Below are 18,678 nucleotides of genomic sequence, written 5' to 3' on the forward strand. Positions count from 1 at the left end.
CAGTACTGGTACCTCTGGCTTCGCTCGGGTTTCCTTGTCCACACAGGTCCCATCCCCATAAAGCCTTTGTGCTCCATGCCGCGACCTTGGGAATAACCGGGATGTTGATTACCTCTTCCGAAGACTACTTAGCGGAAAATACCGTCTGGTTTTATTCCTCTTCCAACTTATTCACACCCCATATAAATCTCATCGGTGGACAAGCCCCCTTGGGAAGGCCAATCCCAGCTCCCTGTCGTCCCCGAACACTCGGTCGCTCTAGCCGTTGTCGGGGCTAGATCCAGAGGACTTCCTTAACCACCCCGCGACCCCTCCCCTCCTCCACCAGTCGATCTTCGAGGCTTCGAGGGTACCCCAGTCTAGTCATCCTGCTTCGCCCGCTCGCTGGGGTGTGTGCGAACAGACCATCCCGACCAGCTGGCACATCCATATCACAAGCTATTATCTGGGTCAGCCTGCGGCTTGGATCCTTGAACACCCGCGCATCATCTTTTCCTCTCTAAGGCGTAGCTCGAGCCTAGCCCCCGTCTCGGCACCATTGGCGACCAGGGGCAAAGCTATAAGTGTGTTCGCACTTCAATGCTACGAACTTTATAACCACCAGGTTCCCAGGAGAAAATTTTCAGATTGCTTTCCCTGGCTGGCTCCCCGGCGCAGGTCAGCATCGCACTGAGCCTGGACCTCCACGCCCTCTCAACGTCCGGCCCGGCTCGAATCCATCTCGCCAGCAAAGCGAGCTGGAGACGAGAACCTCCGCTCCTACTCCGTGGTCCTCCTCGATCTGCTTGGGCCGTGTCCAGCGGTCAACGTCACGGCTATACCGTGGCTGGCAGCAGAAACGGCGGAGTGGCAAACACAGCGTTTGTCAGCGGTTTCTAGCATGATAGCACGCGGTTCGGACTCCTTTATCTGACGCCGTTCGAACCTGGAGACCAAGCTGCCAAGTCAACGCTTCGTCATCTTCATCGCCTCCCCGCCGCGGACGACCGAGAACTCTTCCCGTCTACCACACCATGAGCGATTACTATCACCGCTTCCTGTCCTCGATGGCAGGGGTGGGAGAACATCCGAACCCGAATCCTCAGGATGCTTCCCCTTCACTCCAGCAGCCGCCTGGCATTCCGCTCGGCGGCCAGCCACTGTCTAACTCTTACCAGAGTCTTGGCTATTTCAGTGGCTTCCCGGAACCCATCATGTTTAACTCGCAAAAGGCGCAGAGGAGTCGACGCAAGTCGGCCCCAGGGTTGGATCACATCAAACACCGGCGAACAAGATCGGGTTGCTACACCTGCAGAAGCAGGCGCGTGAAGGTAACTGCTTCCTCCTCTTTGACTAAGAGGGCCGGATCTGACATTGCGGTTAACAGTGTGACGAAGCGCACCCCGTATGCGAGAGTATGATCCCGGTATTCTGGCACTCCCTCACCTACACAGTTGGCTGACTTTCGCAGGGTGCAGGAAGGGGAAGCGAGAATGCGTCTACCCGGAACCCCCCGCCGCAAGGAGTTCATCGGCTCAGGATTTGAAGGAAGGATCAGGGCCGAGTCAGCAAACTAGCCCGACATCTTCGCGCGACGGGGACGAAGAAGAGATGGACCAGGACATCAAGCTGGGCCCTATCATGGACGAGGATGAGAGTCAGGCCGAGAGCGTGAGCCGAAAATCGATTCCTAACATACCACCTCGAAGATCGAGCACGACTTCCTCCTTTTCTCGCCATCCCTTCGCGGCCGACCCTCGACACGGCTCGGAAACGCCGTCTCTGGAAGGCACCAAAAGTTCCTCGCCATCAGTATCCACGGGCGCAACTAGCAGCCTCACCCCGGCGGCTCTACAGGTTTCTGATTTCCCGTCCCAGGCCGGGACTACGCGTCCTGACTGGTCCTTCCTCCCCCAGGAACTCCAGTTCTATCTCAACCACTTTTACGAGAACATCACGCATTACCACTACTGTATGGTCAACGACTCAGACGACTTCTTCCGGGCGATCCTGCCAAACATCGCAGTTCGCAATGAGGCCCTCCTTTATGCTATCGTGGGGTTTTCCGCTTACCACCACACTTTGAGGAACCCAAACGGCCAGATCAAAGAGTTCCTGCAATATTACAATAGGAGCGTGACTTTGCTCCTAGCTTTCCTGAAAAGGAAGGAGAAGCACAACATAGGGACTCTCTTGACGATCTTACAGCTTGCCACGATCGAGGTAGGGGGAAAACCTTGGCCCATTTTACCTGCGGGGCCCTTGCCTACAGTACTGTTTTTTTTTTCTGACACAAGCACAAGGAATATTTGGGAGACTGGGTCAGCCTCATGGGCCACCAGAGAGCGGCGTTCGAGGTGCTGACGCAGCTATTCTCACCCGAGTCCGCCATGCAGTCACCAATGAGCCGTGCGATACTGGCTTGGTACTCGCGATTCGACATCTTTGTCGGCATGATGGGCCGTTTCGAGACGGCCCTGCCGAGAGAGTGGTTCTCGACTTTTGTTGAATACTGCGACTCGCAGGTGGCGGCCGAGCCAGACAAGTCGGCATGGAAGATCGAGGCATGCAATGCTCGGTTCCGCCTCATTACGATGGAGATGTCGATCCTGTTTGGCAAAGGGGCTAGGTCGGAGCTTGCGGGAGACGCCTATTTTGCCGAGCACCGGAGACTATCCAAGGAACTCCAGGATTGGAAAGATGGATGGGACCCGGCGCTGACCGATCCCGCGCTGATGGTGACAGAATTCAGCAACGAGCGGCCACTGTACCCAAGCGACATTGTGAACCCTTTTGCGCCCGGGGTCCTGTACAACCAGCCGCTTTTCGCCTCGACGCTGCTCACATGCGAATGGCACTCGATCGTTATCATGCACGAGAGCCAGGGAGGCATGGATACTGGAGGGGAACAGCCGCCCAAGCTGGGGGAGCATGCATACGCGATCTGCCAGATGTTCGAGGCAATTGAGCTGTGGCCCTCGGCACCCAAGGGCAGCTTGTTTGTCATACAGGCCTGCATCGCAATTGCGGCGCTCTTTGTCCCAAGGGACACGAGGCACGACATGTGGATCAGGCGGAAGTTTGCGTTACTGGAGATTATGGGGTAAGTTCCCTTCGTTTGCTGCATACGCCCCTGCTGTGCACAGCCGGCTTTGGTGTTTCCCCAACCTCGGCTAGGGTTGTTCATGCGGCTTCCTTTACGCTTTCCCGGGAATCGAGACGCAACAAGCTTATTTCTAACCGTTCCTGTTTGCCCGATGCAGGTACATCTTCCCCTTCACAATGCGCACCCGCATGGCCGAGCTGTTCGGCGACCAGACTTGTGTGCGTTGGTGGCTGCCCGATGACGAGGGATACACACCCATCTTGAAGAGCCTCCGCCTGTTTGCCGACGAGCGCAGCGCGACTGCTGCTACAGCACAGACAGAGAACCTCCGTGAAGTACGATACATCTTCGAGACACTGCGCCTCGGCGGATTGAGTGGCATCTCATCACAGACAGACGACAGCCCAGGGCAGTCCAAGGGCAAGGAGAAAGACATGGCGGATTGGGCAACATGACACGAGGGGTGTTGGGCAGGCCTCTCTCTCTCTCTCTCTCTCTCTGCTCGTCGCCTCGCGGGATTGCCTAAAACAGCTTGCCCTTGGATCGGCGTTTCGGTGCCATCCATGACGAAATTTAGAAAGGGCGGTGACCGCTCTCATCGGACGAGGGCGGGGCCATTCGATTGACAAAACACGAACGCCGATCAGCAAAATTGAGAGGATGAGGGTTCATGGGTTGACTTGGGGAAGAGTTTCGAACTCGGGCGGGGACGAGCCGTCGTTGTGGATATTTTGGGATGGTGGCTTGCAGCCATTGATCTCGTCAATCACCCTCGCAGCCCTCGCAGTGCAGCAGACAAAGGGCCCCATGGAGAGCTTTACCGGTTTTCGTCCCATGTTTCTGGCCAGGACCTTTATTAGATTGGCTGACTGCTACTCCGGCTTTTCGTCTGATGTAGCCTGGCGCGCCCATCTCCAAGTGTGGGCAGGGGGTTGAAACGCGAGACGAAAGGGACACAACAACCGGAACGAAGGATCGGCATGCGGACACCCGGGACTTGAGGCGAAAAGAGGGGGGGAAAGGGTTTGACGTCAATGAGGCTCCATGTCCCGCAGCGCGGGCGGGTGGTCCGAGTGGCCCTCCCTTGGAACGATTCCTGGGATCTGATCATGCGGCGGCGGCACCTGCGATGCCAGATTCTGGATCCTCCCAGCAATGCATATGCGGGCGCTTGGATCACCTCTCTCCACTCCTACACGGGCACCACACACCACTGCACATTGCCCATGCCCTGAAACGGCCAGCAATACATCCTTAGCCCGGCTTGGAGATGGTCTGAGCGCATAATCACCAAACTGGGCATACAGCGGCCTTTTTTTTTTTTTTTTTTTTTTTTTTTTTGGAGAGTTTGAGGGCTGTTTGCCTGTTGTGCCTGGCCCCAACCAAACTTACAATTTTACCAAAACGAGACGGGCCCTACCGCCTGCGCATTGACGGAATGCGGCTATTGCGATGCGGTCAATCGCAAACCTACCTACCTACCTCCCTACCTTGGTAGCTCTAACGTCAGCCCATGCCTCGGTATCGACTTGCAGCCCGACCTGTCATGGTTGCTTCTTGCATACCACTTCATGTACTCACATTTTTTGTTCAATTCTTGATTCAAATTTGTTTCTGTTCTATTGGCGGTGTATCAGAAACTTTCCTTGCGTTTCTCTCATTCCCATTTACTTCACCTTCTTAATTCTTGTTACGATTCTTGTTGTTATTATCGATAATCTTCTCTATTTTCCCCACCTTCTTTCTCTTTTTGTGTATCTCCTTCTATTGAGCCTTTTTGTCTAGCAGACCCCATGTTTTATTCATACAAGGCTGTCTAGTTGTTAGCGGGGAGCAGCATCAAACAGCGGGTTTCGTCATATTGCAATATTGTAAACGGCAACACAGGGTACAGATACCAAACAGATACTTTGAAGTGCGGGGGAAAAGGCACAGCATCGGACAAAGGGCTTCGGTAAAGAAAACATTAACTGGTTCTCCATATCATATTTTGGCGTGTCCGGCTTGGCTCTTTCCAGGTTTCAAGGAGGCGGGACTGGCGGCTGCTGGCGGTTGGACCAAGCAAAGGGAAGGGACAAGTTAATAAATACCATGTGGGAAAAAACAACATTGTTGGAAATATTGACCTCAGCACCGGCGGCGTTGGGAAGTTCAGCATATTTGTGGACAGGATACCAGAAGGAGGCTGGACGGAAGGAGCTCAACGAACTTGGCAGGACTCCGCGCCAAATCCGCTTTCTATTCCACTTTATTTTAGTTTATTTTTGGGGGGTTTGGTTTTCGGGTTTCACCAAGCCATAGGCGCGTTTGATACAACAGCGTCTTCTTCTCTTCTTCTTTCAGCATGTGTAAGCTGTTGTACGATGTTGTTGTAATGCATTCCCGAAACCCTTTCCCAGGTGTCTTGTTCTTCTCCTTTCAACGTAATGGATTGGTAATGACGCTCGCTTGGCCGAACATCCCTTAAGAGGTACTACTCATACAGACCCACTAGGTAGTTGGGCAAAGAAACAATACTAGAAGAAGGCTGAATCCAACCCCTAACACTAGTCGAGGGGGGTGGGTCATTCCGCCTCGTCACCATCGCCCGCAGGGGTAGGGGTAGGGGTAGGGGTAGGGGCATCTTTGGGCACCTCCTCCTCCGGCTTTGCTTCTTTCGTGTCCTCCGGCGGCTCGGTTTCTGTAGTTGGTTTCGCCTTCTCCGCGGACGTAGTGGCCGTCTCGCCGGATCGGGCCTCCTCTCCACTTGCTGGTGGCGCGGCTGGGGCATCCTCTCCTTCCCTGCCGCCGCCGCTGCCGTCCTCCTCGCTCTTGCCGTTGTCGTCGTCGCCGTCGTCCTCATCGCCTGCGGGCGCGAGGACCGTCTCGTTCCCTACCTCCTCGATCTCCTCTCCCCCATCAGCCACCGCTGGCTCCTCTCCTGCAGCCGCCTCTGGCTCCATGTCATTTCCAGCCGTAGCCTGTGTCTCTGTCTCTGTCTCTGTCTCCGTCTCCTGCCCCCCCGTCGGAGATCCCGGTGCAGCATCCTCCTCTTCCGAGGCTAGAATCGGCTCTTCGGGAACAGTTTGGGGCTCGGCGACTTCTTCGGCCTCCGACGGCTGAGAAGGCGGCTGTTGCTGCTCCTCCGCCACGGGCAGGGTCTGCGGTCCGGAATCTGATGCCGGATCGACTTCCTTGGCGCTGGCCTGCGGGGACATGCGGCGCGGCGGAGGAGGGTAGTGAGAGCCGGCGTAGTCCTCCATAACGATCACGGGCACCTCGGCCACCTCGGGCTCCTCCGCGTCCGCGCCCGTGTCCGCGTCCGGGTTAGATATGTGCAGGTGCCTGAGCCTGCTTGCGACCCCAGCCGCGCTGTTGTCGTCCTCGTCCACCTCCGGGACCGTTGCGACGGCGTTGCCGGTCGAGGGGCTGCTCCGGATGTGCCTCCTCGTGTTGGTCCCTCGCACGCCCGCGAAGCCGTCCTCGTCCACGTCGTGCCGCTGCGACGGCGGCCGGGCAATGCCGGTCACGACGAGCGGCGGCTGCTGGCCCCCCTCCTGCTGCTGCTGTCGCTGGGGCGTGTCCTCACCGGGGGGACTATCCGCCGCGCCGGTCCCGCCGGTCGAGGCCTCCAGACCCTCGGCTTCCGGCGGCAACTTGTAGTTCTCAGCCGGAAGGAGGTCGTAAAGGTCGCAGACGGTCTTGAAAAATACGTAGAGGCCGGTCTGGCCCTCGACGGACCAGAAGACGCCGCGGTGCTGGAACCAGGCATGGGCAAAGATGCGGTGGAGGCGCCTGAAGACGTTGACGAGGTTCTTGAGGGCGGTGCCGCGGTCGTGGCCGTCAGGCAGGACGACAAAGCGGCTGGGGAATATTTTTGGGTTGGTTACAACGTTGGCGGCCCAGTCGAGCGTGTGGCAACAGTAGTCGATGGCGCAGCAGCTCTTAGGGGCGTCGTGGACGGCGCACAGGAACTGCCACTCGGAGGCGCGCATCTCGGGGCACGTCGCCGCGCTGCAGGGAGGGGTGTCGAAGAGGAAGCCCACGATCAGGCTGTTGCACTGCTTGATCAGGAAGCGGCAGAGTTCGTACAACCAGAGCGTCCGGTCGATAGATGGCGGCGGCGCAGCCAGCAGCCGCGCTGTCTCCCGCGTGATCGGCGTCGTGTTGCCTGCCGTGTGGTAGTAGTGCAGCGCCGAGAGGTGCTCCTGGAGCTGGAAGGCCGAGTCGAGCTGCGGGGAGGGAACGCCAGAGATCTTAGCGATATGTTGCGCGGAGACAGATAGCGGACCTGGGAGGGTGGGGGGAGACTAACCTCGTTCAACGGGACCAGAGGCGGCCCCGCAGCCATGTCGGCAGATTTGGTTCCCGGGTGGATGCGCCTCTTTGCGGCCGCGTCGATCTGGGTCTGCTCGATCTGCTGTGCCTGCCGGGTGGCATGGGGGCCCATCGAGGGAGACTTGGGTCCAATTTGTATCTCGGCCGGCGGCGGCGGGCTGGGGAGCCTCGGTGAGCTCGGCGGCAGAGACATACTGCGCGGCAGCAGCTAACTGTATAGGGTATCAATGACTGGTTGATGAGATATGAAATGATGCAGCCGGGACAGCGAAGCTTCTAATATCGCCCCTCGGTTTGTTGAGAGACAGAATTTCACGGAAACGAAGCTTCGTTTTTAGACGCCGAGATCTGACGGTTGGAGGATTTGGGCGGGAGTCAAAGCTTCCTCGTCTTTCGTACCCCTGTCAACACCTCCCAACCTCCAGGGGTTTAACTGTATGGTAAATTATGTAAGCAGGCAAGCATCTGCATACAGTGCGGGTTCCCCGCCATTGCTCTAGCAGAGCCTGTGATTGACCCATGCTTTTTAAGCAGGGCAGCCGACAGGTATAATTGCCTACCTACATTGAGTATCTGGAAGCTTGTGTCGACGTGGGAAAATTTGTTTGCCCTTGGTTCTTAGTGTCTGTAAACACTGAGACTTGCCAGCATCTCCCAGTCGTCACCCGTCTCCAGAGTATTGTTGAAATGGATTTCGACGAAGATGGCGGTCCTCCGGATCTTGTGGAGACAGGTCTTGAGCTTGCAGACGAGGAGAAACCTGTAAAGGTCCCTATTACGATAGTAACTGGTGCGGTGACCCCGGGTTCAGGAAGCTGAGATCACCTTCTGAGACAATTTGGCAGGATACCTTGGAGCGGGGAAGACAACGCTCCTCAACTATATCTTGACCGCGCAGCACGGGAAGAAGATAGCTGTAATCATGAACGGTATGCTCCAATCAAGAATCTTAGCGCTCTCCGACTGATCGCCGAGAACATTAGAATTTGGTGATTGTTTGTGCTGCCCTTCCTGACCAGTGCCCGGACAAATCCGCGATGCTAAATCTTCACGCAGCTCTGGACATTGAGAAATCCCTTACGGTCAATAAGGACGGCGAGTCTGTTGAAGAATGGATGGAGGTTGGCAATGGCTGCATATGCTGCACGGTGAAGTGAGAGGCGCCTACCATACTCTACTATGAGCAAGAGACCCGAGGTACTGATCCGACCCCGTTTTGCAGGGACAATGGAGTAACTGCCATCGAGTCGTTGATGGAGAAGAAGGGCAAGTTCGATTACATACTGCTCGAGACTACTGGCCTTGCAGACCCTGGCAACCTAGCACCCCTATTCTGGTTGGATGACGGGGTTGGGAGTACCATCTACCTGGATGGGATAGTCACACTCGTTGATGCCAAAAACATCCTTCGCAGCCTCGACGATCCGGCCGGGAAGGTAGAAGGCCACGAGCAGAACGATGATCATGGGCCGGTTATGACAACCGCTCATGTCCAGATATCGCATGCAGACGTCATCGTCATCAACAAATCCGACCTCGTGAGCGAGGAGGAGCTGCGAGAGGTCCGAGACCGAATAGAATCTATCAACGAGCTCGCCAAGGTCCACGTAACCAACCAGAGCGTTGTCCCTCAGCTGGAAGGTTTCCTTCTGGATTTAAATGCTTATGCCAACATCCAGGAGCTGGACCAAACTGGCAAGGGCCACAGCCACCTTGATCCGGTAGGTCACACGGGGACGCCCTGACACCTCGACGAACCAGGTATAGGTAGCTAACAATCGCAGACCATCTCGACCGTGTCAATTCCACTCCCTCCCTTGACTGCTAACCAAGTCGAGAAGGTCGATGAATGGCTCAGGGCCGTCTTATGGGAGAATGAACTGCCCCCTAATGATAGTGGAACCCACAGCTCACCCTTTGAGATACATCGCATGAAAGGCCGACTGGTGATGAAAGGTGGGGGCCAGAAAATGGTTCAGGGGGTAAGGGAAGTCTTTGAAATAATGGACAGCCCGACTACAAACCCAGATGAATGTCCCCCGGTCACCGGCAAGATAGTCCTCATTGGACGGCATCTAAAAGACACTGGTTTCCAAAATAGTCTTCTCAGGGCAATTGGGAATAGTGGCAACTCTTAGCGATAGAAGGGGGACATTGTGGAGTTTAAAACTTGAATTCAGATGAATTTGTGTTATCCATGCTCTGTGCCTTATCTCTGGGAGACCAAATGCGCTGCAACGCTCCCGTTTCATTGAAGAGGAAAGAGAGTTGCGGCAGCTCAGCACAGTCCAAATTACCTACCTGGTAGGTATAAACTGGTTTACAGATTTGTCCGCTATACAGAGTAGGTACTAGGATAGGATGGATAGTAATACTGTGGGTTTTGTCGACATTATGCGCGTGGGGATGTAGTTGGGAAAGAGCACTGGTTCTAGGCGTCGGCCCCTTCCTTGTCCCGCAGCCTCGCAGGTGGGAAAGCACAGACCACCCAACAGCCGCATCCTGCTTTGGAGGTGCTAGGCTAGCCTCTCCAAACGGAATGCAACCGGCTTCCATCATCACAGCACAAATCTCAAGAACATCGACCAACATCTCCACGAAAAGGCCGCCCCTCCGAGCCCTATCTAGTCCCGAGACCTTCCGTCGAATCTCCATTGACACCTTAGACCGAGCTGCAAGAGTTCCACAATATGAATCGACCAGGTACGATGTCAGAATGCCAGCCTTGATCTTGGCGATCTCGTCGAAGTTGCCCCCTTGTTATCTCCCACGATGCCCGGCTGTTCTCCGACCCATCATCTCTCTGGACCAGTTTACCCTGCTGGGCATTGGGTCCCTTACCTCTGAGAAGCGACGTCCGGCTGCTTGTTAGGTTAAGAGCTATAGTGGCCTAGAATCCGTTGTCGTCGAGCTTTGGCCTAGTTCCTCTTCCTCATACATTGCCTCTCCGTGGCCGTCACGTATGCAGGGATACCACCCACAGGCCACATTACCATGCTCAGCCAGAATCGCCGTTCTTTGTTCAACCCAACTCGTCTGTTTCGATACCGGAGCCTTGAAGTCAGCTTGGCTAATGTGGTCTTTGAGTTATAGGGGCAGTTCCGCAGTCCCTCCGTGGCATACCGGCTGGGTTTGCAAGTCAGCAGCAACCGCAGCCGCAGCAACCGGGGCGAAGTGTATCGAATCGACTACCAAACGGAAAACTAGGTGCGGGGATCCTTGACCTCAAGGAATGGTCCGATGGTTGAGCTGACAAGTGGGATATTTTTCATACAGGAAACAATGGGTGGGCATTTGGTGCAGGAGTTCCCTTGAGTGGTGGTGGCCTTCAGAATCCAACCAGACAGTTGGGTGGAAACACCAGCTTCGCCCAGAGCTTGAGCGGGTCACAACCAGCAACACCACTCGACCTTTCGTACGTTTTCATGACTTCCTCTCCCCCCCAAGCACCACCCCTTCTCCATTCACCCCCATATCGTGCATACCATACATACCAATTGTCATGGATTTTTACTCGCGTCATGCGAAACCAAAACTCATCACAAAGAACACGGCCCCGCCAAAGCCAGAGGCAACAACCCCCCCTCCGGGTCTCCCTTATGCCTCTGTTCTGAAGGGGTACTGATGCCCTAGGTTTTCTTTGTTTTCCCTCCCAGTGCCTGAGGTCCTACCCGCAAATCTCTTGCCCAATACCCTTGCATGAATTATATCTAGTCGGATCGCCTTCGCCCAAGCGGTCAGCTGACATCACTTTCTAGGGAATTCCCTTCACTCTCCAATACCCCTCAGCTTCCAAACGCCGGCCAGTCATCTATGTGGTCAACTGCGGGATCTAGGAGTCTCGGTGGCCTGGTCCAGAGAAACCAAGGCACACCTCTGCCGTCGCAGCAGTCGCCGCAGGAAGACCTCTTCGCTTCGTCGTCCAGGCTATCGTCCGCCCAGGGATCGTTCAGATTTGGCAACAACCAAGGCAGCGCCTCCCAGACCCAGGGAAGCACTGCTGATGAATTTCCGCCGCTCAATAGAAACGTGAACGGTGATATCGGGCAGGAGCGAAGCTCAAACCTGATGTCAAGCTTAGGGTTTGGCGCGCAGGCATCGGCTCCGACCGCGCCTATGCCAACTAGCAGGGCAGGTAATGGTTTGCTGAACGCGCTCTCAGCAAATACGCGTGCCGCAGACGAACGCTCACCCACTACTGGTAAGTCGCTCCAGCAATCACCTGGTATTCTCACGACTTAAGTTGGGCCTCTCCTCTAGGTTCGCGAACTCAGGATTCGAGGAGTTCCGTTGGCGAGGATGAACCCCGCCAAAAAACGGCGCCCCTCCGTGAGGACAGTGTCGCATCCCAGTCGTCATCATTCCCCGACGGGCCGGCGCAAGTAGTCGATAACCGTAATCCTCTTGGGGCGATCGGAAATGATGCGCCGTTGAACAAAACGAAGGAGGAACGGGAGATTCAAGGGCCCGAAGTGCAAGACCCGTTGACCGGGATGGCTCCGATCGACAAATTTGGCCTCAAAGGACTTCGAATGCTCATGAACAACTATGACGACTACAACGCCATGGTTGTCGGCATTGATCCCTCCACCCTTGGCTTGGATTTGAGCAGCACCGAGTATGGACAGTAAATGCGGACGAGGAGAATCAATGCTAACGGTTCAGCAGGCTCATATCTCAGCAAATCTACTCCCTCTTCGACGAAATGCCCCCCCGGCCTTCGATCCCCAAGTTTCGGCTACCCGATTGCTATCAGGTGAACAATGTCCAGCCGATCGAGAACAAGATTCAAAGCTTCAACGAGGAGACCTTGATGTGGATTTTCTACAGCTGCCCAGGGGACATGAAGCAGCAATTGGCCGCGATAGAGCTGTAAACAACCCTCCTTCCCCGCAGCCATACCTCCCAGGACTAAAACTGTCATATAGGAACAACCGGAACTGGAGATGGCACAAGAAGCTCCAGATCTGGCTAACAAAAGACGACCTCATGATACCTCAGATGCTAGGTCTCACTCACGAGCGTGGCTACTATATCGTCTGGGACACTGTGCACTGGCGCAAGGAGAGGGTATGATACCCCTTCCTATCCATTCCGGCCCCTGACAACCTGAAAGTCATATTAACACCTTGGGCAGCGAGAGTTCACTCTGTACTATACAGATCTGGACACCAATCCGGCAGGATCAGCTGCCTAGCCGTGTTTCATAATCCTCTACGTTCTTATGGTTGGTTGTTGATGGAAGGCGAGCGGCGCCTTCGCCCTCGATGGATATCTCGGCGTATTTGGCTTTCTATGGGCTTCTTTTGCTGAGGCACAAGGACAAGGACGAGGACGAGGGTCGTCACTACCACCCCCTCTGTATTGTACGGTTAAATGGCAATGCTGGGTCTCAGGAGGGAACGACCAGTGGTTGCAATTAAGCACCTTGCTTGTTGAGGTTACATACCGGAGCTGCTTTTTCAACTGATGTCGTACGCACTTACTGCGTATCGGTAGAGAGTGGATCTATGAGGCTCTTTCTGATTATCCAGGGATCGTTGGCATGTGCCGGAGTTTCTCCTTATTGCCACTCAATAGTTCTAAGCAGTAGGTCCCACATTATTGGGTGCACGCCCCCACGGATCTATCGTGGGGAATGTGGATAAACCTGAAGTGACAAACCAACTCACCTTTTCCATATGGACACTCACTCATCTCCTAAAACCTCGGATGTTGGAACCTCGACGCCTTGGGTTAACCATACTCTCCCACACCGCATCCGGAGCAGCCCACAACCGCTGTATTCATCAAAGCATCAACACATTTCATATTACCTTCCGTGGGGTCGCAGTGTGGCTTCCGGGCCGGCCTGTGGCGCAAGGATGGCAAATGAACAGCAGATCAATGTGCCGTCGCTCGTCGTCATCCTGGTCCTTTCAGGATTGATAATACGGTACCTTTTCTTCTCACCACCAACACCGCAGCAGGCAGTGAGGGACCCCACCTCGGCGCTGCGATCAAGGGAGGTTGCCGTCGAGAGAATTCAGCAGATGTTCCCACAGGTGGACAGGAGGACTATCTTGTGGGATCTGCAAAGGACCGGGGGGGATATTGCGGCGACGACGGAGAGGATACTGGCTGGGAGATTGGAGACGGTGAGCCCCCCTTTTCTCTCCCACCCCCCTCCCCGGTGATCAGCCCCTGAACAACTACTGACCGAGATACCCCCGCAGCCACCCGTCACGTTCCAACCACCGCCGGCCCCTGGGTCGAATACGGCGGGTGGTTCTACAACACAATCGTCGCAAAGCCGGGCGGCTAGGCCGGCCGGGAAGCCGGAACAACCGGACCTCATCACGCGCTACAAGCTAAAGGATAAGGTCTCGGCTTCTTCCGAGGGCGAAGAGATCGAGGGCAGCAGCGAGGGCAGCGGGAAGGGAGCGAAAGGCTGGAGCTCAAACCGCGAGGAGAGACAGACACTTTTGCAGAAGAGAAGGGACCAGATGATATTGGAGGCGAGGCGAAAGATGGAGGCCAGGATGGCGGCGGAGAAAGCCGCGGCCGAGGGACGTTAAGGCAGAGGATGCGAAAGGGCGGACCTTACGGCAGATTGGGCGCAACGAATTGCGGTGGCGGACATGTTTGGTGGTAATGTCTCTGTCCTGCGTCGATCTTAGAGCCTGCGGAATTGGGCACACGTTTCGAGTTGTTATCGCAGTGTACTTCCTCGCTGTATTTCTATCCCTGGAGTTTGCCAAGCGCGAGCATACATACAACTTGGCATCATTCTCGGGTTTTCACGGGCTGGCATCGTCGCCCCCGCCCCGGTGATTAAGTATCGGTCGACATCTTATCTGCCGATCCGTGCATCCACGGGCATGCTGAATGCGATACTACGGCTTGACCTGTAAACACGAACTGTTCAAGTACTGGGGAAAAGATCTTTTTGGCAACACTCTAGTCAATACAACGGAACTCCATCCAGAACACTTACATCGTATCTTCTTGTGCGCCGTCAACTCCCGAGTCGTCTTCACGGCAATCAAGGAAGATGACTAATGACAGGATACCGACGCCTCAACGTTTTTAGGTCTCGCATCCTGATAAGATACGCCGTCCTTATCAAGGAACGGTGCGCCTTTCACATGCTTTTGTGTCCACGCGTCTTCCGGCAAAGTACTAAGGCACTATCCTGCTTGCCACTTCCTCACCTGCAGGAGAGAAAATCAATTGCCACGCTTGTGGTGGGGGTCTGTCGGAGAGAAGGCTAAACGCTAAACCATAGGTTCCGCACCTTACTCAGGTTTAAGCCTAGCCATTGCATGAGGGTTCACCCTTTTTAGACCCGATGGACCGGTTGCAATGGGTCATCTTCATATGCTTCAAACCATTAACGGGCTCTTGCCATCCATTGACCACTGAGAAGCTGCACTTCCGACGAGGAGAAATATGCCATGATGAGACAGGACGGGAGAGTCGACAAGGAGAGTATCTCCATCATGTTCTCTGCTCTTTCCACGTCCATCCAGAGCAGGTTGCCGCCTCTACCTTCGATCCGGAGGTCCATGACCGGCGGCCCCTTTCTTTCCCCCTTCGCCTCAGGCGCAACGACGCCCAATTCAGAAGCCGAGTCCCTCTTTTCCGAGCAGACGAGGGTGGATGGATCTGCTGTCGCAGAGGCATTGGCTCTCCATGATGGCAGCGTCGTCGCCCTCATGAGCGATTTCGCCGGCACCCCCACAGCCCTCTCACAACGCTCTGGAGTAGACTGGAGGTGCGGGCAACAAGGTTGGTGCCTATTATTGCGTTCGGTATCCCAACTGACACTCGATCCCAGGAATCTATCTTGTAACCAGTGCCGGACAGGAATCCAGGCAGGTCCTCGACCAGAACCACAGCGCCAAGTTTGAGAGGGGCGCCTATATCGACGGCTTGTCCTACTTACTCAAAGGCCTACCCACGGATCTAGACCAGGCTGAGGTGATGGCTCTCCAAAGAGCGATACCGGCCCCTCTCGCACATTCGATAGCGCCTCCAGGAGAGTCGAGACACACCTTAACCGCCCGAGGTCCTGGTGGCCGGCGGTCGATATTGCACAGGGGAATGCAGCTGCTTGTGGCACAGGCCATAGTGTGGTTCTGTGTCGCATGGCCCTACATTCTCTTCCTGCTTCAGCAGATAGCCCTCTATGAGAGGAGGTACAAGATATCCGAGAAATTTGTTGGGCGAAGCATAGAGCTCGCAAACAGCTTCGCCAGGCACGGCATGAGCGCATCAATCGCTGTCTGCAGCATGGGTGACGGGAAGGTGGGACAAGTGCTGACAGATGCCCTTTCGTGGACTATCCAGGGCATGGCTGGGGGGTTTTCTGATGGAGTCGAGGACGGTTGGTCGAGGGTGGGAGCACGGCGTTAATAATATCGGGGGTTAGGGTTGGTAAAGGGCTGCTGCTTGAGAAGGGCGTTATGTCAATAGATCGGACGCATATAGAACTAGCGACATGCCATATGATGGCATGATAAATTCTACTTTATAACAGATTGCCTTGTGTAAACCCACTGGGAAACTTTTAACGCGATGCCAAACACATGCGAAGTTTAAATGCTGCATGTTGACACAGTGTGTTTTGGAACTGTAATGCACTGTATCCGCTCAAGTCAATTTGGCTAAGATAAGGCTGATAACGATAGGAGACGAAATTTTCCCGCGTCGCGCGCCACCTACAAGGCATGGATCCATGCTCCCAAAAGTTTTCTCCTCCTCAGTCCTCCATTACAGTACAGACTATTTTGTTCTTCTATTTTGTTATTCTTTACATTCTCTCTCTTCTATTACTAGTAGTCTCTTCCATCGACCACCCTAGACCTTTCCCGTAATGCTGAAGACAGCTTTGTCGAGGCAGAGCCGACTCTGTCGCCTGCCCGTTGCTGGCCGTCTCCAGCTCGCATCCAAGATACCCGCCCGTCCTTTCACTCTATCCACTCAGTCAAGAACTGGCATCGTCGCCTCGTTCCAGCTTCCGAGAGCCTGGTCCCGGTCATACTCGGCCGAAGCCAGCGCAACCGCGCCGCCTCAAGAAGCCAGCGCAGAAACTGCCAGCGCGGAAACTGCCAGCACAGAAAGTGGAGGACCGATTACTCGATTCAAAGATCTCGCCTCCGTTGGGGTCCACGACAATGTCGTCAGAGCTATCACTGAAGGCATGGGGTATGAGACCATGTCGCAGGTCCAATCTGTTACCATACAACCAGCCCTAGCTGGCAAGGATATGTATGATTCAATTGCTTCCCTGGTTCAAACGACGTGCAAAACTGATGGTCAAATAGTGTTGCTCAAGCCAAAACCGGCACCGGAAAGACTCTCGCCTTCCTAATTCCTGTTATCCAGAGAATCATTCAGGAAGAACCACACCTTGCTTCCCGGGGAAGGCATCAGGCTACTTCTCGCGACGTTAGGGCCATCATCTTATCGCCGACTCGCGAGCTTGCGGAGCAGATTGGTGTCGAAGCGAGGAAGCTTACTCATAACACTGGCCTGATTGTCCAGACGGCCGTCGGCGGCACGGGCAAGCGGGATATGCTTCGGAGGACGCAACGTCAAGGCTGCCATATCCTGGTCGCCACCCCCGGCCGTCTTCTAGATATCCTCTCAGATGAGAGCAGCGGCATTGACGCCCCAAAACTCGCCGCGCTGGTTCTCGACGAAGCCGACAGAATGCTTGACGTTGGGTTCGAGGACTCTCTGAAAGCCATTCTCGGCTATCTCCCGGAACGGGCTGAGCAGGCTCGTCAAACTCTCCTCTTCTCTGCCACCATCCCCACCGACGTCGTTCGACTTGCCAAGTCCTACGTTGACCCCAAGAACTTTGAGTTCGTCCAAACCATAAGGGGGGATGAGGAACCGACACACGCCAAGGTCCCACAGTTTATTGTACCATGCAAAGGCTTCGAGAATTTCTATCCTGCCCTGCTGGAGTTGATTTACCGAGAGGTTGAGAAGAACGAGATGCCTTTCAAGGCCATCGTGTTCCTACCGACCACTTCCTTCGTCGAACTGACGTCGTCGACATTCGCACGCCTCGCGCACCGCAACCCCAAGATGCCCGAAGTTCTCGGCATCCATTCGAAGCTTACCCAGCGCGCCAGAACCGACAACGCCGAGTATTTCAGGCGCGCCAAGTCTGCGATCCTCTTCTCATCCGATGTGACGGCGAGAGGAATGGACTTCCCCAACGTCTCCCACGTCATCCAGATCAGCTGCCCTCCTGACAGAGAACAATACATCCATCGCATTGGGCGAACCGGAAGGGCGGACAAGAGTGGTCAAGGCTGGATATTCGTTGCCGAGATTGAACTGCACGAAGCGAGGCGGAGGCTCACCGACCTCCCCATCCAGCGGAATACCGACCTGAAGACCGCAACCGTCGACATGAGCGCACAAGATCCGGAGACCACAGAGTACGAAACCATCAGGGACGTCTCGAAAGCGGTGCGGAAGTCGGGCGACGACCTCTTCTTCGAGGCGTACCGGTCCCTTCTCGGAGGAGCAATGAAGACGCTCAGGCGACAGGAACTCGTGGAGACCCTCAACGACCTGGCCCGGCATGGCTGGGGCCTGGAGGAGCCTCCCGCGATCCCGGCGGCGCTGGCCCGAAACACGGGGCTTATGGGCTTGCGTGGGGTGAACATCGCCAGCGGCGAGAGCTTCGACCGCAGACGAGAGTCCGGACGGGACTCCAGAGACCGGACCCCAGGAGCGCCGCGGGACGGGTTCCGGGGCGGGTTCCAGGACCGGTCTCGAGGCGGCGGCGGTGGCGGCGGCGGTGGCGGCGGCGGTGGCGGCGGCGGCGGGTTCTCTCGCGGCGGTAGCGGTGGTGGTGGGTTCTCCCGCAGCGGTGGCGGTGGTGGCGGGTTCTCCCGCGGCGGCGGCGGCGGCGGCGGAGGCGGCGGGTTCCAGGGCCGGTCTCGAGGCGACGGCGGGTTCTCTCGGGGCGGTGGCGGCGGGTTCCAGGACCGGCCCCGGAAACCTCGGGACGCGTTCGATGCCATGTCACAGCAGACCCGGGAGCCGGGCCGCACGTTCAAGCCGAGGACGCAACCTACCTTCTAAACTACCGGGGGTCGCGTGAAGTGAGCTAGGTGGCGGGGGAGGTCCAGGGTATGGGCTCTCGGTAATGTGCTGTAACAACATCATGTATACATATGTATAGATGGGGGGCCGTCTTCTATTCATCCCCTGGCATCGGAGTTTTGGGGTCATTTTTTGTTTTGCGGGCGGGCGCTGAAAAAAAGCAT

General features: G+C 55.8%; 7 protein-coding genes across 7 annotated transcripts; 6 read left to right on the forward strand and 1 right to left on the reverse strand.

The window, feature by feature from the left end:
- The first annotated feature begins 646 nt into the window (after positions 1-646).
- QBC33DRAFT_91698 (uncharacterized protein) lies at positions 647-3,643 on the forward strand. The gene is made up of 5 exons (XM_060433179.1): positions 647-1,310; positions 1,367-1,394; positions 1,451-2,202; positions 2,283-3,082; positions 3,243-3,643. The coding sequence occupies exons 1-5, from the start codon at positions 1,014-1,016 to the stop codon at positions 3,538-3,540; spliced, it is 2,175 nt and encodes a 724-aa protein (XP_060283076.1). The 5' UTR covers positions 647-1,013; the 3' UTR covers positions 3,541-3,643.
- Positions 3,644-5,649: 2,006 nt separating this feature from the next.
- Positions 5,650-7,595, reverse strand: QBC33DRAFT_559591 (Mob1/phocein; the record flags this gene model as incomplete). Its single annotated transcript, XM_060429985.1, has 2 exons — positions 5,650-7,296; positions 7,380-7,595. The coding sequence occupies 2 exons, from the start codon at positions 7,593-7,595 to the stop codon at positions 5,650-5,652; spliced, it is 1,863 nt and encodes a 620-aa protein (XP_060283077.1).
- Positions 7,596-7,924: 329 nt separating this feature from the next.
- On the forward strand, positions 7,925-9,647 carry QBC33DRAFT_540475 (cobW-domain-containing protein). The gene is made up of 6 exons (XM_060428069.1): positions 7,925-8,192; positions 8,248-8,331; positions 8,386-8,397; positions 8,459-8,555; positions 8,625-9,123; positions 9,187-9,647. Exons 1-6 carry the CDS (start codon positions 8,090-8,092, stop codon positions 9,538-9,540), a joined length of 1,149 nt encoding a protein of 382 aa, XP_060283078.1. The 5' UTR covers positions 7,925-8,089; the 3' UTR covers positions 9,541-9,647.
- A 115-nt stretch (positions 9,648-9,762) lies between these two features.
- QBC33DRAFT_540480 (uncharacterized protein) lies at positions 9,763-13,062 on the forward strand. The gene is made up of 8 exons (XM_060428070.1): positions 9,763-10,105; positions 10,496-10,609; positions 10,679-10,817; positions 11,161-11,603; positions 11,663-12,020; positions 12,071-12,274; positions 12,331-12,472; positions 12,540-13,062. Exons 1-8 carry the CDS (start codon positions 10,093-10,095, stop codon positions 12,597-12,599), a joined length of 1,473 nt encoding a protein of 490 aa, XP_060283079.1. The 5' UTR covers positions 9,763-10,092; the 3' UTR covers positions 12,600-13,062.
- Positions 13,063-13,266: 204 nt separating this feature from the next.
- QBC33DRAFT_515616 (uncharacterized protein) lies at positions 13,267-13,959 on the forward strand (the record flags this gene model as incomplete). Its single annotated transcript, XM_060426099.1, has 2 exons — positions 13,267-13,539; positions 13,618-13,959. The coding sequence occupies 2 exons, from the start codon at positions 13,267-13,269 to the stop codon at positions 13,957-13,959; spliced, it is 615 nt and encodes a 204-aa protein (XP_060283080.1).
- Positions 13,960-14,841: 882 nt separating this feature from the next.
- On the forward strand, positions 14,842-15,799 carry QBC33DRAFT_515617 (uncharacterized protein; the record flags this gene model as incomplete). Its single annotated transcript, XM_060426100.1, has 2 exons — positions 14,842-15,172; positions 15,222-15,799. 2 exons carry the CDS (start codon positions 14,842-14,844, stop codon positions 15,797-15,799), a joined length of 909 nt encoding a protein of 302 aa, XP_060283081.1.
- A 460-nt stretch (positions 15,800-16,259) lies between these two features.
- On the forward strand, positions 16,260-18,493 carry QBC33DRAFT_452426 (P-loop containing nucleoside triphosphate hydrolase protein; the record flags this gene model as incomplete). Its single annotated transcript, XM_060424646.1, has 2 exons — positions 16,260-16,654; positions 16,711-18,493. The coding sequence occupies 2 exons, from the start codon at positions 16,260-16,262 to the stop codon at positions 18,491-18,493; spliced, it is 2,178 nt and encodes a 725-aa protein (XP_060283082.1).
- Between the last annotated feature and the right edge of the window lie 185 nt (positions 18,494-18,678).

The sequence above is a fragment of the Phialemonium atrogriseum genome, assembly GCF_030411735.1.
Source record: "Phialemonium atrogriseum strain 8032-3 unplaced genomic scaffold QBC33scaffold_14, whole genome shotgun sequence".
In the NCBI taxonomy this organism is placed as follows: domain Eukaryota; kingdom Fungi; phylum Ascomycota; class Sordariomycetes; order Cephalothecales; family Cephalothecaceae; genus Phialemonium; species Phialemonium atrogriseum.

What these genes read in the sequence shown, in the direction of transcription:
- QBC33DRAFT_91698 (XM_060433179.1), top strand. Translation starts at nt 1,014, where the DNA reads ATGAGCGATTACTATCACCGCTTCCTGTCCTCGATGGCAGGGGTGGGA. An exon ending in TACAGCTTGCCACGATCGAG is followed by an intron (nt 2,203 to 2,282) that starts GTAGGGGGAAAA and finishes CACAAGCACAAG; the next exon opens with GAATATTTGGGAGACTGGGT. An exon ending in GCGTTACTGGAGATTATGGG is followed by an intron (nt 3,083 to 3,242) that starts GTAAGTTCCCTT and finishes TGCCCGATGCAG; the next exon opens with GTACATCTTCCCCTTCACAA.
- QBC33DRAFT_540475 (XM_060428069.1), top strand. Translation starts at nt 8,090, where the DNA reads ATGGATTTCGACGAAGATGGCGGTCCTCCGGATCTTGTGGAGACAGGT. An exon ending in CCCTATTACGATAGTAACTG is followed by an intron (nt 8,193 to 8,247) that starts GTGCGGTGACCC and finishes ACAATTTGGCAG; the next exon opens with GATACCTTGGAGCGGGGAAG. An exon ending in TGCATATGCTGCACGGTGAA is followed by an intron (nt 8,556 to 8,624) that starts GTGAGAGGCGCC and finishes CCCGTTTTGCAG; the next exon opens with GGACAATGGAGTAACTGCCA.
- QBC33DRAFT_540480 (XM_060428070.1), top strand. An exon ending in GCAACACCACTCGACCTTTC is followed by an intron (nt 10,818 to 11,160) that starts GTACGTTTTCAT and finishes ATCACTTTCTAG; the next exon opens with GGAATTCCCTTCACTCTCCA. An exon ending in CAATTGGCCGCGATAGAGCT is followed by an intron (nt 12,275 to 12,330) that starts GTAAACAACCCT and finishes ACTGTCATATAG; the next exon opens with GAACAACCGGAACTGGAGAT.